At 39.2% G+C, this 25,390-nt stretch overlaps 1 protein-coding gene, 1 long non-coding RNA gene and 1 other non-coding gene across 5 annotated transcripts in view; 2 read left to right on the top strand and 1 right to left on the bottom strand.

The window, feature by feature from the left end:
- The window catches only part of LOC148353445 (uncharacterized), a 69,678-nt gene extending 60,854 nt beyond the window's left edge, over positions 1-8,824 (top strand). For both annotated transcript variants that reach the window (XR_015852488.1, XR_015852489.1), the window contains exons 2-3: positions 4,331-4,504; positions 4,719-8,824. This is a non-coding gene — a long non-coding RNA (uncharacterized LOC148353445). The remainder of the gene's footprint in view (positions 1-4,330; positions 4,505-4,718) is intronic.
- Positions 1-12,729, bottom strand: part of ddx43 (DEAD (Asp-Glu-Ala-Asp) box polypeptide 43) — a 74,799-nt gene extending 62,070 nt beyond the window's left edge. Inside the window, exons 1-5 of one of the 2 annotated variants that reach the window (XM_088351485.1) lie at positions 12,326-12,729; positions 9,735-9,790; positions 7,536-7,659; positions 7,301-7,474; positions 4,002-4,083 (exon numbers count right to left, since the gene is read on the bottom strand). In XM_088351485.1, coding sequence (XP_088207611.1) covers positions 4,002-4,083; positions 7,301-7,474; positions 7,536-7,659; positions 9,735-9,790; positions 12,326-12,626 — 737 coding nt within the window. In that variant the 5' untranslated portion in view covers positions 12,627-12,729. The remainder of the gene's footprint in view (positions 1-4,001; positions 4,084-7,300; positions 7,475-7,535; positions 7,660-9,734; positions 9,791-12,325) is intronic. The other variant, XM_088351486.1, reaches the window with a different exon arrangement.
- A 7,129-nt stretch (positions 12,730-19,858) lies between these two features.
- LOC148353443 (U2 spliceosomal RNA) lies at positions 19,859-20,050 on the top strand. The gene has a single exon (XR_015852620.1). It is a non-coding gene; the product is annotated as a U2 spliceosomal RNA (small nuclear RNA).
- Positions 20,051-25,390: the final 5,340 nt, after the last annotated feature.

The raw sequence follows: 25,390 nt of genomic DNA, 5'->3' as shown, positions 1-25,390 counted from the left end.
ACGCGACGGAGCGAGTTCGGCGGACGCGGCGTCACCCTAATAAGGATAAGCGGTGCAGATAATGAGATGAGATTTTCACTTTTAGCGGGTGGTTTTGGTCCCCATTAACCGGGTCTAAAAAATTATAAAAAAAATGTCTTTCTTTTTGAAGGGTCGTCGCTACTTCGCAGATTTTCACTTTTTGCGGGTGGTTTTGGTCCCCATTAACCGCGATAATTGAGGTCTTACTGTACTTGTCAATGACCTTATTAATGAACACAATCTTAACCTTATTGGCCTTTGTGAGACCTGGTTAAAACCAAATAAGTTTGTAGTGTTAAATGTGGCTTCTCCCCCTAACTTAGTGAGTTAGCACTTGGCACGACCATGCAAAAAAGGTGGAGGCGTTGCTCTTATATCGAAAGGTAAATTGAAATTTACTCCTGGTACCCCTACTGCTTTTAAAACGCTTGAAGCACTTGTTATGAGGTCTTTAATGTCAACACCAATTTATGTAGTTGTTGTGTATCACCCACCTGTCCCATACTCAAATTTTTTGGATGAATTTTCGGAACTGTTAACAGACTTAGAAACTTATGCGGACAATGTTGTAATTATTGGTGATTTTAATGTTCACATAAACTCCCCATCAAATTCACTTGCAATTCCTTTTAATCACTGATTGATACATTTGGTTTCAATCAAATAGTTGATGTGCGCACTCATAAAGATGGGAACACTCTAGATCTCGTTCTGACCCGTGGCGTAGTAGCCTCAAATGTTACAGTGTTACCGTATCCTAATGCATCTCTGATCACTATCTTGTTAAGTGTGAGGTGCTGTTTACTGTGACAAGGAAAATTTAGGCTTTAGCATTCGCAATATCCGCCCTACAATAGTATTAGCTTTAAATATTTCTTCTATTCTTCTTCTAAATGAATTATTACCTACGGTAACTGCTGCCTTCCCTTCGTACAGGGTCTGTTGACTCACTTACAAACAACTTCAATACTGCTTTGGTTAATGTTCTTGATTCTGTGGCGCCCCTAAGGCATAAATTTCGACCTAAGAAGCATGCAACTTGGTTTACTGAAGAAACCAGGTCACTCAAACAAGGTTGCAGAAAACTTGAACGAAAATGTCGCACTACTAAGCTGGAGGTCTTCCAACTGGCCTGGTGTGACAGCTTGCTGAAATATAAAGTAGCTCTTGCCTCAGCTAAAGCATCGTTTTTCTCTAAGATTATTGTTAAACATAAGAATAATCTGAAATTTTTGTTTGACACAGTGGCGAAACTCACCAGACAACAACTTAACCCAAATAGTTGTACTTATTCTTCTCACGACATTATGGATTTTTTTAATAAAAAGTTTCAACTAATCAGGAATTAAATTTTAAAAGAACGCTCTGTAACCTCCTCTTATCTCAAAGATGTGTTAGGTAAGGACCGTGTCGGCGGTTGTTCAGAAACATTCTCCAGTTTCAATGATTTGTCCCTTGATAGTCTAACACAGATGGTCAGTAGGGCCAAACAAACTATTTGCCTGCTTGATCCGCTAACAGCTTCACTGGTGAAGGATCTGTTTGGGATCTTAGGACAATCAGTTTTAAATATTAATATATCGCTATCCTCGGGTATTGTTCCTGTAGCTTTCAAGTCTGCCGTCATTAAACCCACGCTTAAGCGACCTAACCTTGACCCAGAAAGCCTAGGTAAATATAGGCTAGTGTCAAATCTGCCATTTTTTGCAAAATTACTTGAAAAGGTCGTTGCACAGCAGCTAAATGACTTCATGTCAGAAAATAACCTCTTTGAAACTGTCCAGTCAGCACTTAGGGCAAATCACTCTACTGAGACAGCCCTGGCTAAAGTAACCAATGATCTCCTTTTAGCAATAGATTCCGGTGCCTCATCAATGTTACTGCTGCTGGATCTCAGTGTTGCTTTTGATACTGTCGACCACAACATACTGGTTCGTCTGGAATGCATTGGTATCTCCGGAACTGTACTCTCGTGGTTTAGGTCCTACCTGTCAGACAGGACGCAATGTGATAATTACGGCAATATGACCTCTTAACACTCTGATGTCCCCTGTGGCGTTCCACAGGGCTCCGTACTTGGCCACATTCTTTTTAGTATTCAAATGATCCCGCTTGGTGACATTATCCGCAAGTATAATATTGGTTTCCATTGCTATGCAGATGACACTCAACTGTATGTGCCACTGGAGACAACTGGACATTTAAGTTGTAGAAATCTGGAGGCTTGCCTTACTGAGATTCAAAGATGGATGCCACTTAATTTGTTACCTCTTAACCCAGAAAAAACTGAAATGTTGATTATTGGTCCAATTCACTGACGTGAGTCGTTTTCAAACACTACCGTGAACCTAGACAAATGTAATATCACCCATAGTGACTCGGTCAAAAATCTAGGTGTTATATTTTATCCTAATCTGTCGTTTCAGTCACACGTGAAAAATATTACTAGAATAGCTTTCTACCACCTCCGTAATATTGCGAAGAATTGTTCGATGCTGTCCCAATCAGATGCAGAAGTTTTAATTCATGCGTTTATTACTTCTCGGCTTGATTATTGTAATGTTTTGCTTTCTGGTCTCCCGATGTCTAGCATTAAAAGTTTGCAGCTGGTTCAGAATGCAGCAGCTAGACTTTTGACTAAGACCAAAAGGTTTGAGCATATTACTCCTGTATTGGCCAACTTGCACTGGCTCCCAGGCCACTTAAAATGTGACTTTAAGGTTCTCTTATTAACATATACATGTTTGCATGGACTTGCACCCTCTTATATCTCTGATTTGATTTCCCACTATGTTCCTGCACGGAGTCTGCGCTCGGAAAATGCCAGTCTACTTGTGACTCCGAGACCCAAGACGTCTGCAGGCTCGAGAGCATTCTCCATCCGGGCCCCTGTGTTATGGAATGCCCTGCCTCCGGAGATAAGATCTGCAACCTCAATGGAAGTTTTTAAATCAAGGCTTAAGACAAAGTTCTATTCCAAAGCTTATGATTGATGCCCACCTCATATTCTGTATTGTCCTGTCTTTTTCCAACTGCCTGCCTGGTGGTGATACGAAGGAGAAGGACAATTTGGAGATGAGTCAGCGGACCAGCGTTTGACCTGAAGCATGTGAACGCCTGCATGGACCAGCTAGCAGAGATGGGAAACTGCGTCGTGGCCGTCATAGACTTTCTGGACTAGTTTACAGGCTGGGGGCGTCGCTGCTGTCATGCACTTTCCGGACAAATTTTCAACATGTTACCTAGTGTTTACTATGCTTGTGTATAGTAATACTAATTGTGATTCACCCTGGTCATCCTGGAAGGGGGATTACCACTTGTGAGGTCCTTTCTCAGGGCTTCTCTTTTTCCTCACGATGAGGTTTTGAGTTGTTCCTTGCCCTCATGTTGGTTTAAGATCAGGTAATTGTGCAATTGTAATCCTGTGCAGTCCTTTGAGACATTTTTTTGTGATTAAGGGCTATATAAATAAATGTGACTTGACTTGACATGAGATCTGCCCAGAGTACATTAAGGCTCTGGATGTTGTGGGCGTGTCATCGTTGACACGCCTCTGCAAAATCGCGTGGACATCGGGGACAGTGCCTCTGGACTGGCAGACTGGGGTGGTGGTTCCCCTCTTTAAGGTCTTAAAACCCTTGAAAAAAAAACGCAGTGTTATGCGATTACACAATTGTACTCCGTCACATCGCAAAGTCAATTGCATTTCGGTAAGTCGTGCAGCCCTGTCCGCCCTCAGGCAAATGTTACTAAAACGTCTTCATATCTATATTTTGGGTATATGTAATGGAACAGTAAAGTACAGAGCATTTTCACACTGTATGTGTGAGGGAAGACATTTCATAAAAGAAGGGGACACCCGCTCCCTATCATGCTGGTACGCTCTCTGTAGAGTTAAATACGGAAATTGAACCAGCTACGGAGACTTTTAACACCCTTTGGTTGTGAAAATAAGGTAGAATAATTGTTGGAAAATTTACCTCCAATTATTGACTTCTTCTGTGGTGAGAAGTGACACACTTTCAGCCTCTACGTAGAAATCCTTTTTCATTGGTGGTTGGCCTTTCAAGATTCCCAGAGGAGGAAACAAAACAAGCCCTCAAATTATCAATATGAAAATTGAACAAGTTGTAAACTTAATAGTTTTCTATTTGCTGTACAAGTAAATTGCATTAAAAGAAAATTCAAACCCATTATGAATACAATAGCTTGAAGCCACCTCTACAATCTCCAAGAAAACTATAAAACAATATATTTTTAACTAATATGGACCACTATGAAATTCTAATGCAAGTTAGTCTGCCGGCAGGAGGCCCCGGGGATGACCCAGGACACGACTATGTCCCTAGGCTGGCCTGGGAACGCCTCTGGATCCTGTCGGATGAGCTGGAGGAAGTGGTGGCGGATAGGGATGTCCGGGCTTCCCTGTTAAGGCTGCTGCCCTGCGCCCCGACCCCGGATAAGCGGAAGATAATGAACGGAGGTTAGTTTGCATATCATAGTTGTCAATTAAAAAAAAAAAATCTCCATTTTTGTAATTATTTTTCAATTTTTAATTAACTACTTTTATGGAATGTTTACTATGTAAAGATTTTTTTCTGACCCTAATTTAGTACCCGAGCCTTTGAACATTCAAGATACTGAAATTACTAAATGCAAACAAGTCAAATTAAAAAATGTGATTTTTTTTTTTTCAGGGAAGCACGGGGAATGAGTGGTTAGCGCGTCTGCGGCACAGTTCTGGGCTCATGGGATCAAATCCAGCTACCAGCCTTCCTGTGCGGAGTTTGCATGTTCTCCTTGTGCTTGCGTGTGTTTCCTCCCACATTCCATATACATGCATGTCAGGTTAATTGGCCAGTCCAAATTGTCCCTAGGTGTGAATGAGCGAGTGGCTTTTCTGTCTCTGTGCACTGTGCCTTGCTGGCAACCAGTTTAGGGTGTTCACTGCCCCCTGCCCAAAGATAGCTGGCTCCAGCACCCCTGTGATCTTACTGAGGATAATAATAATAATAATAATAATTTCCTTTGTATTGTCATTCTTTGTAACAATGTACACAGAACGAAATGTCGATACATCTGACCCGTTGTAGCGAGTCGATGCAGCCGCAGCCAGAGGGCGCCGCCATTATACCAATTAGGTATGTCTCGGTCGAGGCGCGAACGGTGCGGATAATGGATGGATCGATGATTTTTTACATGACAACAATGATACATGTATTGTACCATGGCAACTGCAGGACGGCCTCAGAATATTAGAATATTGAGATAAGGTCATTTGTTTTCTGTAATGCTATCTACAAAAAACAAAAATGTCAAGCATTCTTGATCAGGGGTCTCAAAGTCACAACCCTCAGGAATATAATTTGAGGCCCCTGCCTTAATATGAAAATTAAAGCGACAGTGTGTATTATTTTCCCACTAGATGTCACTGTATTCTGTCAGGCCTCCGGAAACGAGTTCTACAAGCACAACGGAAGAAGACAAAATATGGAGACTCAACGAGATTAAAACGCACCTTATTACTTTTGAAAAGCAGGGAAAGAAGTAAAAATAAATAAAAAACAGAAAAAAAATAATAAATACAATTTCAAAAAAGAAAGACAAAAGGTAAAAAAAATAAAATAGAGACAAATATAAAAAAGCAAAAGAAATAGAGAAATTGTATTTTTTGTCCTTTCTTTTTTCCCCATTTTCTTTTACTTAGCTTTTCTTTTTTTGCCATCCCTTACTTTTCATTTCATTCCTGTACCCCTTTTTGCCCCTTTTTCTTATTTCTTCCCGATTTTCAATCCCTTCTTTAACTCCTTTGAGACATTTTTGTGATTAAGGGCTATATAAATAAATGTGACTTGACTTCTGGGTAAAAATTGCAAGAAAAATGCTGCTCGCTCACTTTTACTCTTCGTAGTTTGTAGTCTTCCTTGGACTCATTTCTTGGTTGCACTACACATTACACCGGCATCTGGTGAACAAATATAAAACACTGTCCCTTGCTTTTACCAGCGCTGTACATGCCGAAAACACCATTTGGACCAAACTCAAGCTTCGGCGGCCCCCAACTCAATTGAGTTTGAGTCTCCTGTTCTAGATCAAGGGAGGGCAAACCTTTTGATTCACAGGCCGCAATAGGTTAAAACATTTTGCTGGCTGACTAATGTATTTATTCATATTTTTGTATGCTGATACATAGTTTTGATTCAGATATCTCGGAAAAAAAAGTTAACACAACCATATCCAATATTTCTCATTTGCGTTATTGCATATAATCTGATAAAATAATTTTAAAAAAGGCAAGTTCAGAAAAATGTAGCCAGTTATTTGACCATGAGAGCAATGGAAAGTGTAGTTTTTAGAGGGACACACAAAGGGACACAGAGTACAAGGCACCAAAACATCAACACATTTGAATTATTAGCAGTACTACTTTTGTAACATATGTTAGTATTTTTCTTTTACCATTTTGAATTAGCATGCTAGCATGTAGTAGTTAGCATGTAGTAGTTAGCATGTAGTAGTTAGCATCTACTCGTTAGCATGTAGTTGTTAGCATTTAGACGTTACCATCTACTCGTTAGGATGTAGTCGTCAGCATCTGCCAGTTGAGTTAGCATGTAGTCTTTAACGAAGTTGTGGCCATACACTTAGGGGCAGCAGTGGCTCAGGAGGTAGAGCGCTCGTCTTGGGAGCAGGAGATCGCAGTTCGAATCCCGGCTCCTCTATGTTACATGTAAAAGTGTCCTTGGGTAAGACACTGAACCCCTAATGCCCCCGATAAGCAGGGTAGCGCCTTACATGGCTGCACGGCTGCTCTTGGGAAATGTGAAGCGCTTTGGGAAGTCTAGACTTGAAAAGCGCTATATAAATGCAGATCATTTCACACTCATTTAGTCATTAGCATCCAGTCCTTAGCGACTACTTTTTACCATACACTCATTAGCATCTAGTTGTTAGCAAGTAATCATGACCATCTACTTGTTAGCATACCTTTTGCTCATGGTTACACATATCAATTGTGTAAACGAGTCACTACGACATCACCATAGTAACAGCTTTCGCCAACAAAAGAGCACACGGTTTATGGCCAGACCGAAATGTTCAATACATCATTAGGGTATTCTTGGAGGACTTTGGTGGAAGAAGATGGATGGAAGAAAACGGAGGATTATAATAGTTGGGCTTGCTTTTCAAGGCCAACTCATTGCCACGGTGCACACAAAAAATAACTTTACAACATAATATTCTCATTTTCTGAGGGCTCTGCATGTCGCATGCTCACCTTTCCACTTTATCTCTTCGTACTTGTGGATGTTTTCACGAATGTCACTCCAATTTATGGATGCAGAAGTTCGGACAACCGAGGTCTGTAACTCTGTGTGGGACCACCCTGAGCAACTTCCTTCATTCACTTTTTCTCCTCGTCTTCCTCTTCCTCCTCCTTTGTTAACACCTTCTTGAACAGTTTTTTCAAAAAATGATTTGTTACGAGTTAGTATTAAGATTAGTAAACTCACCGTCACCGCCATAGAATTGAGAGCTCTCAATGACTAACAGCTCCTCTATCATCTCTTTGGCCTTCTGCTGGGCAGTAGAAGGTCCAAAGATGTGGACCTCTGCATCATTCACCCTGTCGTTGATCTTTGATAAACACATATTCAAAGATACACTACCGTTCAAAGGTTTGGGGTCACCCAGACAATTTTGCTATCGCCATTAAAAGTCTCGCTTTGTTATCAAATCATATCAAATTGCAAAATAAATAGCAAGTATGGTTAAGACATTAGAAATAATTAATTTTATTTAAAAAAATAATTTTTACCCTTGAAAACTTTGCTCTTGTCAAAGAATGCTCTATTTGCAGTAGTTAAAGCATTGCAGACCATTCTAGCCACCAATTTGCTGAGATAATCTAGAGAAATTTCACCCTATGCTTTCAGAAGCACCTCCCACAAAATGGATTGAATTGATGGCCATTTTTTGCGTACCATATGGTCCATGTGCACCTACAACATCCCAATGGGGTTGAGCTCTGGTGATGGATCTGGCAATTACAGACCGAATACCAGCTAACCATTTCTTCTCTAAATAGTTTTTGCATAATTTGTTGTGCTTTGAGTATTTGTCATGTTGTAGGATTAAATTGCATCTAATCATATGCTGTTCACAGGGTATGGCCAAGCCTTCCTTATTCAAAGTGCCTTTCACCTTGGACAAATCCACTCTACAAGCACAAAGCAACCCCAGCCCATAACATCACCTCCACCTTGCCTGGACAGAACTCATCCAGCACCTTTTCAGTTGTTCTGCAGCTCACAAATATTCCTTTGTGTGATCCAGACACCTCAAATTTAAAATAACCCGAACATAACACTTTTTCCAAATATCCCCGTGTCCAATATATGTTAATTTTGTAGGTCTCAGATATAGCTTTTTCATTGCCACTCTGCCTTGTAGGCCAGCATCTTGGAGTTGTCTCTTTATTGTATCTTTACTTTCCCTTAAATGTAGAGCATTGTCCTTGGTAAATGTATTTAAATTTACTCTGTGCCAAGTGTAGAGGTAATATCCTAGGCCCGAAGCGCGAACCCGACCAGAAATTTAGGTTGGCCTAAAATGTCAATCATTAAGTTCGGTTTCAGGTCGGGTTTCTCTCTGGCTGACTTTTTGTCTTTTGAATTATCTTTCCTGTGGTGTGATTGAATGTAAGTGCAGTTATGTTAATCACCAAGAGAGCTATCGATTCGTTTTTGAAAAAGGACCACTGCTTCTCACGGCAATAACAAAATTTTATTGGAAAACAGTTGAATGCGATGCAATGTTGGTTATGTAGTGATTTGATTAAAATCTGAAAAACAAAACACTGAATTTCGCACATTTTCTTATGGTAAGTCTAGGTGTTTCCCAGTGTGGCCATTATGAAATGACCAGTACAGCACTAAAAGTTTTGCAACTGTGTATTTATTTTTGGCCTAATTTAGACATTGTGAGTTGCAAATGTTTGACTATTTTTCTGGAGTCAATCAATGATTGTGCACACCTGCGCTTAATAATGGTGCTTGAAAATTACACAGTGTATACCTGCGTATTGATCTTTTCGGAATTTAATTGTCAGTCATCATTTTATTCGGTTACTACTGGCTATAATTATTCAAAGCTAAAGGAGGCAAAGTTTCGTTTATAGATACAGGCCCTTATAGGCTAATGCAGGCAATGACCATAACAACAAGGGTGCAATTGGCCGAAATGGTGTCAATCAAAAGGTCATATGCTAACAAGTCTTTTTATTTTTAAAGGGGAGTTATGGAGCAAAACAAACGGATTACAACTAGGATCGTAAGACAATGCAGGAAAGCTTTTAGGCTGATTTTTATTTTATTTGTCAGCATTATCGCGAATTTTGGAGTAAATATTTTACATGCTTGGATTCACTGGATGGTCCTGGATGTAGCAGTCCACATTTTTTGGTGGGGAATTATCTCATTGATGACTGCCAAGAGAGGTAATAAGTGAGCTACGCTGGCTTTATAGTTTTGTGTATCTTGTTTTAAACTGATCGTTATGTTTTTGTGATCAGTCAATTTCAAAATGGAATCTTGAATAACAAGAGTTCAAGCTTACCAATGATATGTGGCATGGCCTATTTCAGTGAGTGGTGACATCATGAACATTGTCAACAGTCTGATTTAAAACCACAGATAAGTCTTTGCACTTACCTTGATTTTCACGCTAATATTTTTCTCCAATTCGCGTTTTTTAGCACCTCCACGACCTTACAAAGAGATAAAGTAGTTTGGTTAGTTTTGTCCAATTTGAATCTTATTAAATCAAAAACCTGAGCGGAAAATAAAAGTAATGTCAGTGGTTGGCCATAAATTTGATACCTGGGACTAACTCAAGGGTCTAAAATCTGCAGCCCATGGGCCAATTGCCTAGGATGATAGTTTGAGGCCCCCGCCTTGATATGAAAGTTAAACAGACAGTGCGTATTATTTTCACACTAGATGTCAGTATTTTCTGTCGTACCATAGAAAACGAGTGCTAAAAGCACAATGGAAGAGACAAAATACTGACGCAAAGTGATCAAAACGCATGTTTTTACTTATGAAAAGAAGAGAAATAATAAAATACAAGGGAAAAGAGAAATAGAGAAAAGAGAAAAACAACCCCAAAAAACAAACGTAACAAAAAGTAAAACGCATTAAAAAGAAAAAGAAAAAAATTTGAATGAAAAAAATGAGAGAAATTGCATTTTTTTTTGTTTTTGTCCTTTTTCTCTTTAATTCCTTTCCCGTTTTTCTCCAATTTCCTCTTTGTTTTATTTCCCCCTACTTTTTCTTTCTTCCCATTTCTTTTTTTGCCCCATTTATTTTTTCTTCTGCCTATTTTTTCGTTCTATTTGTTTTTCTCTGAGAAAAATGGGACTTTGTCCCCATTGTCCTTTTGTGTGTCTGCAACAAAAATAGTACAAAACTAAATAACAAATGTAATGGTTAAAAAAGGGACCCAACATATTATTTTGTCTTTATCCTGATGATAAAAACACATTATAGAAATACTATAATACAAAAATACTATTACAGAAATATTTCTACAGAATTACTACAAAAATACAACTTGAGTAAGATTAAAAAGAAAAAAACTATTACAAATATTACGGAAAGACTTCAAAATACTTCTACAAAAATACAACGAAATACCACTACACTAACAAAAGTACCGCTACATAAATATTGCCAGAAATACTACAAAACTATACTATGGAAATACGGCATAATAACTACTGTAGATATACTACAAAATACAGGGATCAGAATGGAGATTTTCATTTTCAGCTGAAATAGCCAGCGTCCAGGAATAAACCAGGGCGGAAAAATACAACAGAAATTACAAAAATCTAACTGCAGAAATACTACAAAAAAAACACAAAAATGCACCTAAAGTAATACTACAAAATACTACAGATATAATACAAAGATTTTACAATTGAAATACCACAAAAATGCCACAGCAAAAATACAAAAAGAATTCTACAAAAAAGAATTACAGTAATATTGCAGCAATGCTCAAAGAACACTTAAGAAGTTCAAATAAAGCAATACTACAGATATGACAAAAATGCTACTATAAAAATACGACAAAAACAGTTCTGCAGAAACACTGTAGAAATAGTACAATGTGGTGCTAGGAATCAAACGGACTAAACCATTTCAAGGCAGGCGTATTTCCAACACTGGTTGATCACGTTTTTGTTTTCGGTCTTTTAAATCTAGCGCTTTTCATACTTAAGCATATCCTGTACTTTATTAAGAAATATTGTTTTAAAATGCAATAATTTTGGGGGGTGCATGGCTTGAATTCAGGGGTGCTTTAGTTGGGGTATTTTTGCTTAGTATTCAAATCAGTGTTTTTTACAGGAAGTTTGTTAACACTCGTAGGCACCAATATTACACACTGTCCCTTTAAGACAAGACTCTCAAACTCAAATGACTTGGGGTTGTGGGGGCTAGGGTCTGGCTGAAGCTGTGATAAAAACATTCCACGGTTCTCAAATTTAAAGTTTGCTACACATAGTATAAGATGTTAAAATTAAAAAAAAAAACTTTAAAATGTCTATAAATACAAGCGTAATGCTGCTGGGCTTGGTGCTGCCGGGCATTCTACTTGGGCGATGTTGTTTTGCCTTTGGTTTGTTGAAAAAGCGCCAGGGAGCTATTAGAGAGCGCCAAAGAGCCCATGGCTGCACGCAGCTCCAGATCTGCTTGTACACAATAGCAAAAGGTTTATGGATTTTGTTGGGATTTTTTGGAGGTGCCTTGACACAAACTCCAGCTTAAGGTACTATTGTGAAAATTTGCTCAAAAAAATCGGTTCAGCGCGCAAGTTGAGATTGATATATGTTAAGATAAAACACAAAAAGGGAAATGAAAGGGACGGTGTTTATTATTTGACAACTAATGTCACATGCAACCAAAAACGAGTCCTAAAAGGCAAAAGGAAGAATACTAACTATGGAGACTCAAAGTGACCAAAACACATTTTTATTCTCATTTTCTAGCCAGGCCTTTTGACAGGAGAGAAACAATGGGATAAGTACAAATTTCTCGATATACAAACATGTTTTAAAATGTACGTTTTAAAACATGTTTGTATATGTAATAGTTCATATAATCTTGCCAATTTTTCAATCAATATTGAATTTATAATAAAATGTTTTTAACCACTAAGCACGATGTCCCGTTAAACTATTATCTTGTGGGCTGTTTGAGACCCCTGCTTTAAAAAATAGGACAGCAAAAAAACATACCTATTAGCCTCCCAAGAAAGCACTTTTCCACGATGATGGTGACAGGTGAATTGGACTTATGGGACTGAAGATTTAGTTTTCTATCAGAACTTCGTTCTTTCCTTAGTGTGAGAGAGCGGCTGAAATTTCCTTGACTTTGGGGCCCACGTCTTCCATCACCTCCGTCATTACCGTCCTCGTTCTCTCTCAAAAATGTGTTCTTGTTCCGCACACCAAACGAAATATGTCCACTGAGCGTCCATTTGGTCACAGCTGGTCCATGTGTAGGCTCGTTTACGTCCTCTTCCCAATCAGACATCATTAATTTGGGCCCAAACAATTTTCTTTCTTTACTCTTATTATTTTAGGAGTGCCAAGCATGTGCCGTCATTCAAATGGTGCTTTTACTGACCCTTCGGAAGTCACATATTTCACCACTTTGCTCTTTCATCTTCTTTTGACCGGACATGTCCACTCTTTACAACCCGTCCGGGGTGTCAGCGGGGATTTACAAATTCATGAAAATGTCTGGTTTTAATTATTTTTCACAAGACCAATTTGCGTGTGTTAAAATTGACTGACTTTGCACAGAATATGAAGGCCCTGGGTTGCCCATGACCCATTCCCTGGAAGCCTGTCTAGTGGTTGGGCCTGCTGTGCTTAGTAACAGAGAAAACGAGAATTTTTTTAAGGTTTGAACAAATTTATTGACACTAATATTAAAATAAAACAATCATGACAATCACAACAGCAATCAAGCACATTCATAATATTATGTTCCAATATGATGTTATTACCAGCAAACACATAGTGAGGATTTGAACAACCCTTCTCGAAAATCCTATTAGCAATCAAACATATTCACAATTTCATTATATGAAAACGAGAATGCCAAAGCGGAAGTGCATCTTTACATATGAGCTGCAAAATAAATTTCCCACATACCGTCCCGGTTGCATGCCTTTCAACCTGTACGTTTTTCCCGTACAAAGTACGTTTATTATGCATTTTAAGACGTGTATGACGTACAAGAAAATCGGTACGGAAAAACGCAAATTTGTCAATTATGGGTACCAACTATCACGAAACGGCAATCAATCAAGTCAAACGAGTTCGCCGCGGTAGTCTCTACAGTGGGACCTCGCTACTTCGCGCTCCGACGTTCGCGGATTCAGAGCTTCGCGGGCCTAAAAAATAATAATAATAAAATAATTTGAAAAAAAATAAATTTAAGCATTTTTGAAGGGGCGTCGCTACTTCATGGTTCCATGTTCGCAGGTTCAGAGCTTCGCATCTAAAAAATAATAATGAAAAAAAAAAAAAAAAAAAAAAAAAATTGTTAATTTTAAGCATTTTTGAAGGGGCGTCGCTACTTCGTGGTTCCACGTTCGCGGGTTCTTTACAGGTCTAAAAACTAATAATAATAATAGAATAAAATAATTAAAAAAAAAAAAATATATATATATATATACTTATATTTTTTTAAGCATTTTTGAAGGGGCGTCGCTACTTTGCAGATTTTCACTTTTCGCGGGTGGTTTTGGTCCCCATTAACCTGGTCTCAAAAATAATAATACAATTTTTTTTTATTATTATTATTATTATTCTTTTTAAGGTGCGCATCTACTTTGCGGATTTTCACTTATCGTGGGTGGTTTTGGTCCCCATTAACCGCGATAACCGAGGTCCCACTGTATCTCGATATCGGGTTTTTTTTGTTGCAAACGAAGCAAGCGGTTTGATGCTACAGTGCGCATGCGTCTGCCGCCTGGGGATTTCCCATTGCATCATTGCGATCACACGTGAACAAAGAGAAAACAGAGCAGTAGGCCTACATTACAACATAGTATTGAATTTTCTTTGGATACAATCATCAAGTCGCAATGGCCGAACCTGAATTAAAACGCCGTAAGTTAAATGGAAGAGGCAAGCATCACAAAGAGTGGGAGTGAATGTCAGGACGATACGAAGGATTGATACAAGCTTCGAAGAAAGGTGTGGAATATTCATATTGGGTTGCTTGCAAAAAAGACGTGAAAGTAGCTGCCTCCGGTTTCTATGATTTAAATATGCATTTTGATGCAAAGAGAGACGCCAAAAATCTGGAAAACATATCAATCAATGGATGTTCATTTTGCTCCTAAAAAAAGAACCCAAGACTCCTCAACAGCTGCAGAAGTGATGTTTTGCCATTTCATCGCAGAGCACAACATACCTCCAACAGTTGCCAATCACTTCACAAGGCTTATGAAAAACATGTTTCCCAGTCACAAGGCTGCAAAGGTTTGTATTTTTTGCTGAGTTTCCGGCAATGCAAAATTATTTTTCTCTTTTGAATGAATTGACTCATGTACTCTTGCAAAGGTTGTACGGCCTACAAATGTCGTTTGTTTTTACAATTATTTCACAAGATATCCATTTATTTTTTTTCCTGATATATTTTGTCGCATAATACTAACATTTTTGGGGGCTTATTTAGTCGGTTACAAGATACAGAACTGTACTTAATCACATTTTTTAGTGGAAGTACAATGTTGGCAACAAGATTCACTTGATATAATTGGAAATTATTTGAATGCAACACAAACTTTTTCTTCTTTTTCCTTTTTTCTACTTTTTAAAAATTCCTTTAAAAAAATCTCATTGTGTTTATTTTTTCAGAGCTGTTACTTTTTTCTTTTTGTTCTCTATTTACTTTTTCCTACATTTTTTTCTTTTCTTTTTTTCTGGCTTTTTTCTAAATGTTTCCTCTTCCCTTTGTTTCTTTTTTTCTCAGCTTTTCACTACTTTTTCATTTTGGTATTTCTTTCTTTTTTGTTCTATACATTTTGTGTACAATTTTACATAATATTTGGTCATGTTGGGATTAAAGAAGCAAAAACAACCTGAAGAGCCGTTTAGGACCCGAAAGGTTCCTTTTAGTGAGCCGAGCCGAAGAAGCCGGTTCTCGACAAACTCTACTAAACTTCGTTCTACTTCGACTCGACTTCAAATTCGACTTCGCATTTAGGACACAACGTCAGGGGAACCAGTGTATTTTTACCTTCATGCACTGTAACTTTGACTTAAGTCGCTTCATAATTAGTAATTTTGAGCCCTCATTTTTGTGCGCTGGCTAGATTTTCTTGTGCGCTGAGAATGTGCGAGCAGTGCGCAATTGCGCACGCGCACAGCTTAGAGGGAACACTGGTTGAGTGTCATCTGCGTAGCAATGGAAACTGATATTACAGGCAAGTCGTCGGTTTGGCCGTATTCACCACCTGATCAAGATTATCGAGTGACATATCGACACACATCGAGGACAGCAGAGAAAATCATCGGGACTTCTCTCCCCTCCATTCAGGACATTGGCCAGAAGCGCTGCCTATCCCAAGCTAAGAACATTATCAGGGACCCCTCTCACCCCCATCATGGACTGTTCACTCTGCTAGCCTCAGGGAAGAGGTACTGCGGTGTGCGGTGCAGGACCACCAGGTTCCACAATAGTCTTGTCCCCCTGGCCATTAGACTGTTAAATGGTCAATCAAACACATAGTAAATCTAAACTGCTGCTAATCTGTACATCTGTTGGTTTTGTTTGACTTTTTGCACTACTGGCAGTTCTTTATAGCTAGCCACTCCTTGCACATCTGTTTCTCTGCACTATTGTACTTACAGTGTTATTGTTACAGTATTATTGTTACTGTTTACCTGACTTGTTTACCTGACTGCCCATTTTGCACATCTGGTTAGCTGCTCCTCTTGCACTATTTGCGCTACTGTAAAATACTATACATAGCCATAATTATTTAGTATATTATTAGTACTCAATACTCCAACTCAATACAACATTTTATTTATATCTGTACATTCAAGGAAACTGTGCGGGTCAGATGTATCGACATTTCGTTCTGTATACACGTGTACTAGAATGACAATAAAGTAGATCTGAATCTGAATCTGAATATAGCTAAATTGGGACAAATTCCCTGGACAGCCACCATGTCATGCATCTATAGATTTCAGCCCTTTAATATGTGATGTATTAACACTGTCTTTAGAAATTTCTTCCTGTATGCATTGAATCTTTTTATTAAAGAAGACCATAAAGTCATGGGCTGAATGGGTAGAACTATCTGGGATAATCTGTTGTGTAAGCGATGCTACAGTGTCGAAAGGGATTTTGGGGTTATTCTTTTGTGACGCAATCACCTTCGAAAGGTAGGCTGATTTTGCAGAGGCAAGGACTGCTTTATACTTTAACAAGCTGTCACACCAGGTTTGACGGAAAACTTCAAACTTGGTAGCGTGCCATTTTCTTTCAGATTTTCTGCATTCTTGATTAAGGGATCTAGTTTCATCAGTAAACCAAGGCGTGCATCTTTTAGGTCGTGATTTGAGCCGTATGGGCGCTACTGAATCCAGGACACTAGCTAGGGTAGCATTTAACTCATTCATGAGTGAGCCTTTGTATAAAGGAAAGGACTGCTCCTGAAAGAAGATCGGAGAGCTCAGAAACTGTGCCAGTGCTTATATTGCATCCGCTAAATCCTTCAGCTTTTTTATTACTACATTTAGCTAGCACCTCAAACGTAACTAAATAATGATCAGAAATAACGGTAGTACACGGTAACACCGTCATGTTTGAGGTTGAAACTCCTCGGGTCAGAACCAAGTCTAGCGTGTTTCCATCTTTATGAGTTGGCAAATTAACCAGTTGATTAAAGCCAAATGTATCAATTAGAGACTAAAACGCAACAGTAAGTGAACTGAGTGGGGAGTTCATATGAATGTTAAAGTCCCCCATAATTATTATTTTGTCTGCATGGGTTACTAGGTCAGACAACAGTTCAGAGAATCCATCTAAGAAAACTGAGTATGGTCCTGGTGCGCAATAAATAGTTACGACATAAATTGACAATAGGGAGGACCGCATAACAAGAGCCTCAAACGCCTTATATTTAATAGAGGTACGAGGAGTAAGTTTGAGTATTTTTTCAGAAATTAGCGCGACACCGCCACCCTTCTTCAAAGAGCGTGCTACATGACTTAGTCTTGAGGAGAAGCCTCTCAACCAAGTTTCACATAGACCAATCAAGTTAAGTTTGTAATCACAAATAATATTATCAACAAGTAAAGCTTTAGGAGCAAGCAATCTAATATTTAAAAGACCAAATTTTAGCTTTGCTGAATCGTTTAACTTAGCTGAAGTCTTTGTAGAGATCGTCACAAGATGTCACCGTTCGGGCGTGTTGAGTGTCAGGCGTCGGTTGACAGGCAAGATTAATGAAGAAATAATAGTGGAATTAGGCACATCTTTGTGTCCTTCTCTGCCGTTTCGCCGATGTAGCTCCTTTAGCTTCACACACTTCCCAGTACGACCACCCCGCTTCTGTTTTCGGTCTCTACGCCGCTTCATAAGTGGGGTTGCCGACCACGGAGATCCCGGATCCCTTTGTAGCTCGTCCAGGATGTCAAAGGTGGTATAAAAAGTGCCCGAAAAGTCAAAATTTAGACGCCCACCCAATTGAATAAGTTCCTCCCAGAAAAGAAAGCAAAAAAGACAAGAGAACGGTAATATATAGAAGATTAGCTGCCTTTCACCCTGATAATTCTATAATGAAATGTTTATTGAAGGTATTGTTGGATACATTAATCAAAACATGACACACAAAAAAAACTAATGCTGAGAGTGAGCATGGCCAAATATGGTCACCTTACGCCCTCTCCCCTAAGAAAATTTGACAAATCTATTTCTGCCAACCTTTGCTTAAAGGTTTGCACCGTATTTGCACTAATAACCCGGTCAGGCAAAAAATTCCAAAATTTTGGTATCCTGAAAGAAATAAAGTTTCCATGCAAGTTGCTGGTAGGTCTAGGCACCCGTAACTTATATCTGTGACCACGTAAATCATCAACACGACAGAACTCAAAAAATTGATCAAAAGGCACATTGATCATTCCATGCAGTACTTTGAACACAAAAATTAAATCAAATCGAATTCTGCAGAGCTCCAAAAAGTCCAAGTTGAGTCTTTGTAGTCTTTCCGGATATGACAAGTTGTGCATCCCAGGTATCCGCTTCGTATACCAACGTTGAACTCCTTCCAGTAGGTTAATGTCGTTGAGTAAGTAAGAGTTCCACACAACGCTATTATATTCTAACCCGGGTCTAACATAAAAGCAAAACATTCAAACTAAGAATGCTGGGTTCTTGTTGTAAAAGTGTCTGTAAATGTTTGATGCTATGTTATCGGCTTTGTTGATAATTTTGGCGATATGCGTGATAAACTTTAGGTTTGAAGTAAGAGTGACACCCAGATCCTTATGTTCAGTAACAACATGCAAATCATGATCATTAATGTTATACAGCGGAACAGAACCATGAAAAAACGACTGTGCTAAGCATTTATGAGATGACAGTTGCAGTTGCCACTGTTTGGACCAAAGAAACACTGATTTAATGTCATTTTGGAGAGAATCGATTGTTCCTGCAACCTGGGTTTTTGTTAAGAAAGCCGACAGTTTAGCATCATTGGCAAAAATTGAGATGTCACTACTTTGAATGGCCTCAGGTAGCTCGTTCACAAAAAACAGAAATAATAATGGTCCTAGTACTGAGCCCTGCGGTACCCCGCTAAAAACTTCCGACCACGCTGAAAGAACATCATCAATTTTTACGCATTGTTTACAATTTGACAAATATGCAGTTATCCATTCAAGCAGTTTTCCACTAATAGCATAGCATTTCAGTTTTTGTAAAAGCTTGTCATGAGACACTTTATCAAAAGCCTTGCAAAAGTCTAAGTAAACAACATGACCAGCCATATTGTGAACAAAAAACATACTGGTAATCTTATTCAAATGAGCTATCAAGTTAGGCATGGTAGAATGTCCGGACCTAAACCCATGTTGCTCAAACGTAAAAAGATTGTGCTCCTGTATAAATTTCCATATGGCATCTGAGATAATTTTCTCAAACACTTTACAGACGCAGCTAGTCAAGCTAACTGGTCTATAGTTGGCTGCACTTGTTGTGCTCCCCCCTTTAAGAATGGGTATGACAATAGCATCCCCAATTTTAATTGATGAAAGTAATTGTAGCGACCCTCTTTCATGCACGACACAAGGTTTCACAGTTTCTGTGTTTTTTGCCTGCATTCAGTAAACAAAACAATACAAAAATCAGGGGCATCTGTTCACGACTGCAATTATATTCAGCGCTTACAAATTCACTTAAGCTACGGCAAGCAGACAACATGCGAGCACATTAATAATGAAACTTCCATAATAACAATGAACATAACTTTCCCACGTACCTGCATTCAGTAAACAAAACAATACAAAAATCAGGGGCATCTGTTCACGACTGCAATTATCTAAAATATTAAAGATACAAAAAAACGGGTCATCACTCAACAGGCCGCACCTCGTGGCGTGTTTGCATCAAAACACGTTGCATCATCGTTTCAAGCTGTATTGCTTTACTTCTTATTTAGTGCTTTTTTAAATATACATCATTTAGCACAACTTATATATCTTTATATACAAAAATAATTTGCAAAAGCAGCTCATATGTCTTCTCGGCCTTTTGGCTAAGATCAAGTGTAGTATCTGTTCTTATCAGTTTGATATCTGATACGTCCCCCATGTGGGGGACCATATATTAAATTGATTTTTGACACTGGGAGATGGAACAGGGGCTTGCTCCGTCCACTCCACGCATCGACCCGGTATTGCAGTATCTCTGGGAACGGTGCAGAAGGATTGGCTGGCAACCAGTTCAGGGTGTCCCCTGCCCACTGCCCGGAGATGGCTGGAATGGGCTCCAGCCCCCCCGCGACCCTAATGAGGATAAGCGGTACGGCTAATGAGATGAGATGAGATGAGCTCATATGTCTGGCAAAATATGCATTTTTTTATCCAACTGATATTGGGCACATCTTACCTTCAGCACTTACAAATTCACTTAAGCTATGGCAAGCGCTGAAGCCCATAAAGTGCCAAACGAAAAAGACAGTCGCAGACGCCCATGACTTAACAACTGAATGAGGTACCGGAATATTAACAGTAATACAACAAAAACACAGATTTTGTGAGAATTAAAAAAAAAACATTCAAAACAATCAAATTTCAACTCTGTTACACCCACCCCCACCGAATTCTGGACAAAATCTCACACTTGGTTATAAAATCAAAATCAATATATAACAGTAGTCATTGGGTCACACATATTAGGACCGACCTGAGAAGTATCCTTTAAGGATGCAGTGGACAGAGAAAATTCTCTGAACCAGCCACCGGCGATAGAATGCCTTACACATTCCACATTCACCCAAGACATATATAAGACATAAATGAGCACAAAACATTCTCTCCAAAACCAAGTTATTTCAGAAGAATTTTAAAGGGAAAAAATATCATGCCCCAAGAGCTCGAACTACTGTGTTACGCATAGTCTAAACATTACACTGTAGGTGTCTGGTGACATCTTGTCTAGCCATAGTGTGAAGAAGCCTGTTGACTGGTCGTATAACACGACCCAAGCGTGTAGTGCGGTGTGGTGCAGACTCTGGTTGATCAGTGTGGCTAACGTTACCTCCAGAGACAGCAGCCACTACAGATTGAACATGGTCATGCTCACTAAGGGTCGAAATGTCATCCCTAACAGCAGTGTCGTGAGTATGAGTGATAGATAGTATCTATCTATCTATCTATCTATCTATCAAGGAATGACCAGAGTGATCAGAACCTTCAGAGTTCAGCCCATGCACCCACTCTCTGGTTCTCTCCCCAGACGCAGGTGTGAGATCTGTGTAGTTGTCAGGGCCTGAGATGCTTACAAGACTCTGCCGCACATCCAGACCGGTTTAGCTGAGCAGGCACTCGAGCATGAGATTCTTCGGAGACAGTGGGACTGGTCATTGAAGAACAAACAGAGGCAGATGATTGTGCAGAGGACAAAGACAAATCAGACTGGAGAGAGGGCTGGTCTTGAACTGGGAGAAAGTTAACCAACATCAGCAGGTTACGGTGAACAACCTTCTCATTCTGTGATGGTGTCTTAAATTTTGAATGTGTGTGTTTGAGGGTTCATATCAATAACAGTGTAGATGGTAGACTCCCACCTATCAGCCAATTTTTGCTTGCCCCTCTCATTTTTGTTCGCCACAAGGACTCTATTTCCAACTCCAATTGACGGCCCTTTTGCTACCCTGTTATAGAGTCGAGTCTGTCTGCCCTGTTCCTTTTTTGCATGTTCCTAAGCAATTGACAAAGCCTCCCTCAGGTCTTCAGACAGTTTTGCAACACATCTGCCGTAGGTGGTAATATCAGGGTCAGACAAAATGTTCCCAAACAGAGTGTCGACTGGGTGGCGAGGAACTCTCCCAAACATCAAGTAAAATGGTGCATATCCAGTAGTTTCATGAGCAGTGCAATTGTACATGAATGTGAGTGTTTGTAAACGTCTTGGCCAGTCCTGCTTTGATTCAGGGGGCAGAGCTCTGATCATATTGCCCAAAGTACTATTAAAACGCTCAACACTTCCATTTCCCTTTGGATGGTACAGGGTAGTATGTGACTTACGCACCCCAGATAATTGTAAAAGTTCTGCGACCAAATTGCTCTCAAAGCTTGGGCCTTGATCACTGTGGATCCTCTCCGGAAAGCCATAAACACAAAAATACTTTTCCCATAATACTTTAGCTACTTGCCTGGCTGACTGGTCTCTACATGGAAAAGCTTGTGCCAATCTGGTGAAATGGTCTGTTATCACTAATACGTCAACAGATTTGTTGTGTGAATCTTCAGCGGACCAGAAATCAATACAAACAAGTTGCAATGGGCGGGAAGTGGCAATGCTTTCCAGAGGGGCATCTGTTACTACTGCAATTATCTAAAATATTAAAGATACAAAAAAACGGGTCATCACTCAACAGGCCGCACCTCGTGGCGTGTTTGCATCAAAACACGTTGCATCATCGTTTCAAGCCGTATTGCTTTACTTCTTATTTAGTGCCTTTTTAAATATACATCATTTAGCACAACTTATATATCTTTATATACAAAAATAATTTGCGAAAGCAGCTCATATGTCTAGCAAAATATCCATTTTTTATCCAACGGATTTTGGGCACATCTTACCTTCAGCGCTTACAAATTCACTTAAGCTATGGCAAGCGCTGAAGCCCATAAAGTGCCAAACGAAAAAGACAGTCGCAGACGCCCATGATTAACAACTGAATGAGGTACCGGAATATTAACAGTAATACAACAAAAACACAGATTTTGTGAGAATTCAAAAAAAACATTCAAAACAATCAAATTTCAACTCTTTTACACCATGATCGGAACTGCACCACAAGCCTTGTTATTCTTGTTCGTTTTGTTGATGGGAAAGCTGTCTTAACCAGGCTTCTTGATCTTCCAGCCCTCAAGTCAAGAACTGCCGCTGGAGTTTTTGAAGCTGTGGAAGTTTACATGACGAGCAATGATATTCCATGGAGCAACATTGTTGGATTCGCTAGTGGTAATTGCAACACCATGGTGGGCTCAAAAAAATTCTCTCTTGACAAGATTAAAGGAAAATATTCCAAATATATTCAGTATTGCCTGTGTTTGCCATCTAGAAAGCCTATGTGTTAAAAATGGTGTGAAGCAGCAACCATTTAAGGTGGATTACTTATTAGTGGACATTTTTTATTTTTTCCATCAGAGCTCCAAACGAATTGAAGATATTAAAGAATTTCAGCAGTTTACAGAAGTTGATATTTAAAAAATCCTCAAGCATTGCCCAACAAGATGGCTCTCCCTTGAAAAAGTAGTTGTCAGAAGTATCAACCAACTGCCTGCCTTGAAAAGCTATTTTGCCAGCCACGAGGATGTTGAGAAACCAGGGAAAGTGAAAACCATGAGAGGCTGCAAGATCCAATGACAGAGTTGGTGCTACACTTCCTGTCCTTTGTCCTTCCTCAAATAAACAAATTTAATGGGATTTTTCAAGCAGAGTAATGTGTGATACGAGACCTGATGACAGAAATTAATAGACCGCTCCGTGTTTTCTTGGTCAAGTTTGTTCGAATGCAGCACATTAAAGACTGCTCAAAATTGACAGATGTAGATTTCAGAAACAGATCTACAACATTCCGATGACAGACTTGCAGTGGGAATGCCTGTCAAGTCCCTCCTAACTGACAGTGAAGAACATGACATCAATCCTGCAACAGAATAGAAATTCTTCAGTTGTGTTAGAGCTTTTTATGACGCAACAGTGAGTAAAATGCTGGCAAAATTTCCATTTAAAGACAGAGTGCTACAGGATTTAATAGTGCTGGATCCAAAAAAGACTGATTTGTTGGATTATACTCATGCAATTAGATTAGCAGAAAACTTCAGTTATAATGTTGATTTTGACCAATTGAAATAGGAATGGGATGATCTGCAGCTCATGCCAAAGTCAAATACAATGGAAGGAATACAAACTGACAGCTACTGGACATGAGTTCTAAAGCAGAAGACCGCTCTGGGTGTACAGAGATTTCCAGAAACGTAGAAGGTATTTTCTGTCCTGCTGTGCCTCCCACACAGCAATGCAGATAGTGAGAGGGTATTCTCACGTGTGAGGAATATCAACACAGAATACAGAAACAGCATGTCAGAAGACACACTTGTTGTCTACTTGCAGGTGAAGATGAATTACCCTGGCAATTGTTGTGACCTTCAACCATCAAACAATATGCTCTTGTCAGCAAAGAAGGCAACAGTGGCATACTATAGAAAACACTAGTAATTAAGCAAGACTTGTAATTTCATCATTTATTAAGAATATGTACAGAATGATATAACAAAACACATGTACAATATAACATGTTTTACTACATAAATAAACACGTTTGGAAAAAAAAATGGTGTAAGATTATTTTGTATTTTGTAAGGAAAAATACGTGAGGGCATGGAGCCGTGGAGGTTGACAGGTATGCGGTCGAAAAACAAATGGGAGGCAGAGTGTGACGTGTGCGAAGCTGACACTTATGTCTCGGTGTCTAACAGGTGCCGGAGACCTGACAGCTCACACGGACACAGAAAAACAGAAAATAGCTGTGCGTGGTGAGAATCCTTCTGCTAAACTGACCGACTTCCTTGTAGGACCTGAACTATGACAATAAAGGTATATTCTATTCTATTCTATTCTATTCTATTCTATTCTTGGATTTGACACTGTTAAACACAATAAAGACTTAAGTGGGGGTTTTTGTTTGTTAAATTAGTATTGTTTTGGGGCCACTGTTTGATTTACATTATTTCACTGAAAAGAGCTGGATAAAGCTGAATATTCTACGGAATAAGTTTCATTTAAAACATTGTTTCATATTATATTTACAGTAAGAATTTAAAAGACCGCTATTATTTTGTTCAAAGTTGATGTGCTAATACAGAGGAGGCATTATTTTGGAACAGTATTTCATTCCTGTTTTTATACGTTCTTATTGTTCTACCCTTTTAGGAATAATAGAGTCTGTTGAGAAACCTCTGAGAATTTGAATTTGTGTCTTTAGTCAAATATTTATTATTTTGCTACAAAACTGGATTTTCAATACATATGTAGGAGGCTGACTTTAAATATATTAATGTCATAAGGCACATTTGAGAGAACTTCAAGTATAATCTTATGCTGCGTGACATTCTTGTCACTTTCCCTCGCTATATGCCATAGGCACTGGGTTTTGCGCTTGCACTTGGAAGTGTAATTTGTCCCAATACTCTCAAGACCGAGGGATAAGTGCCTTTCAACCAATAAAATAAACCCTTCTGATGGAGGGAGGTCAGGAGCTTATCATGAGACCAGAACATACCAGGAAACCCCATTCGTTTCAGTGCTTTATTTAAGTAAGCGTTCAGGTCTTGCGGGAGACGTGATGGTCGTCAGACGTCAGCAGCGGAGCCGGAGAGATGGCTTCGGATCAAGTGGCCAATCGGAGTGCGGAAGTCAGGCAGGTCGAGTTTACCAGGGCTGGAGAGGAGATCGAAGCGTGGGACGGAAAACAGGTCGGATCGGAGGCAGGCAGAAACAGGTAAGCAGAATACTTTGTCGAATGGGAAATCAGG

This window comes from Urocampus carinirostris, chromosome 13 (genome assembly GCF_059441175.1).
Source record: "Urocampus carinirostris isolate Australia breed hairy pipefish chromosome 13, RoL_Ucar_1.0, whole genome shotgun sequence".
Lineage (NCBI taxonomy): Eukaryota > Metazoa > Chordata > Actinopteri > Syngnathiformes > Syngnathidae > Urocampus > Urocampus carinirostris.
The sequence above is the reverse complement of the archived record's forward strand: the minus strand, read 5'-3'. Positions and strand labels throughout refer to the sequence as shown.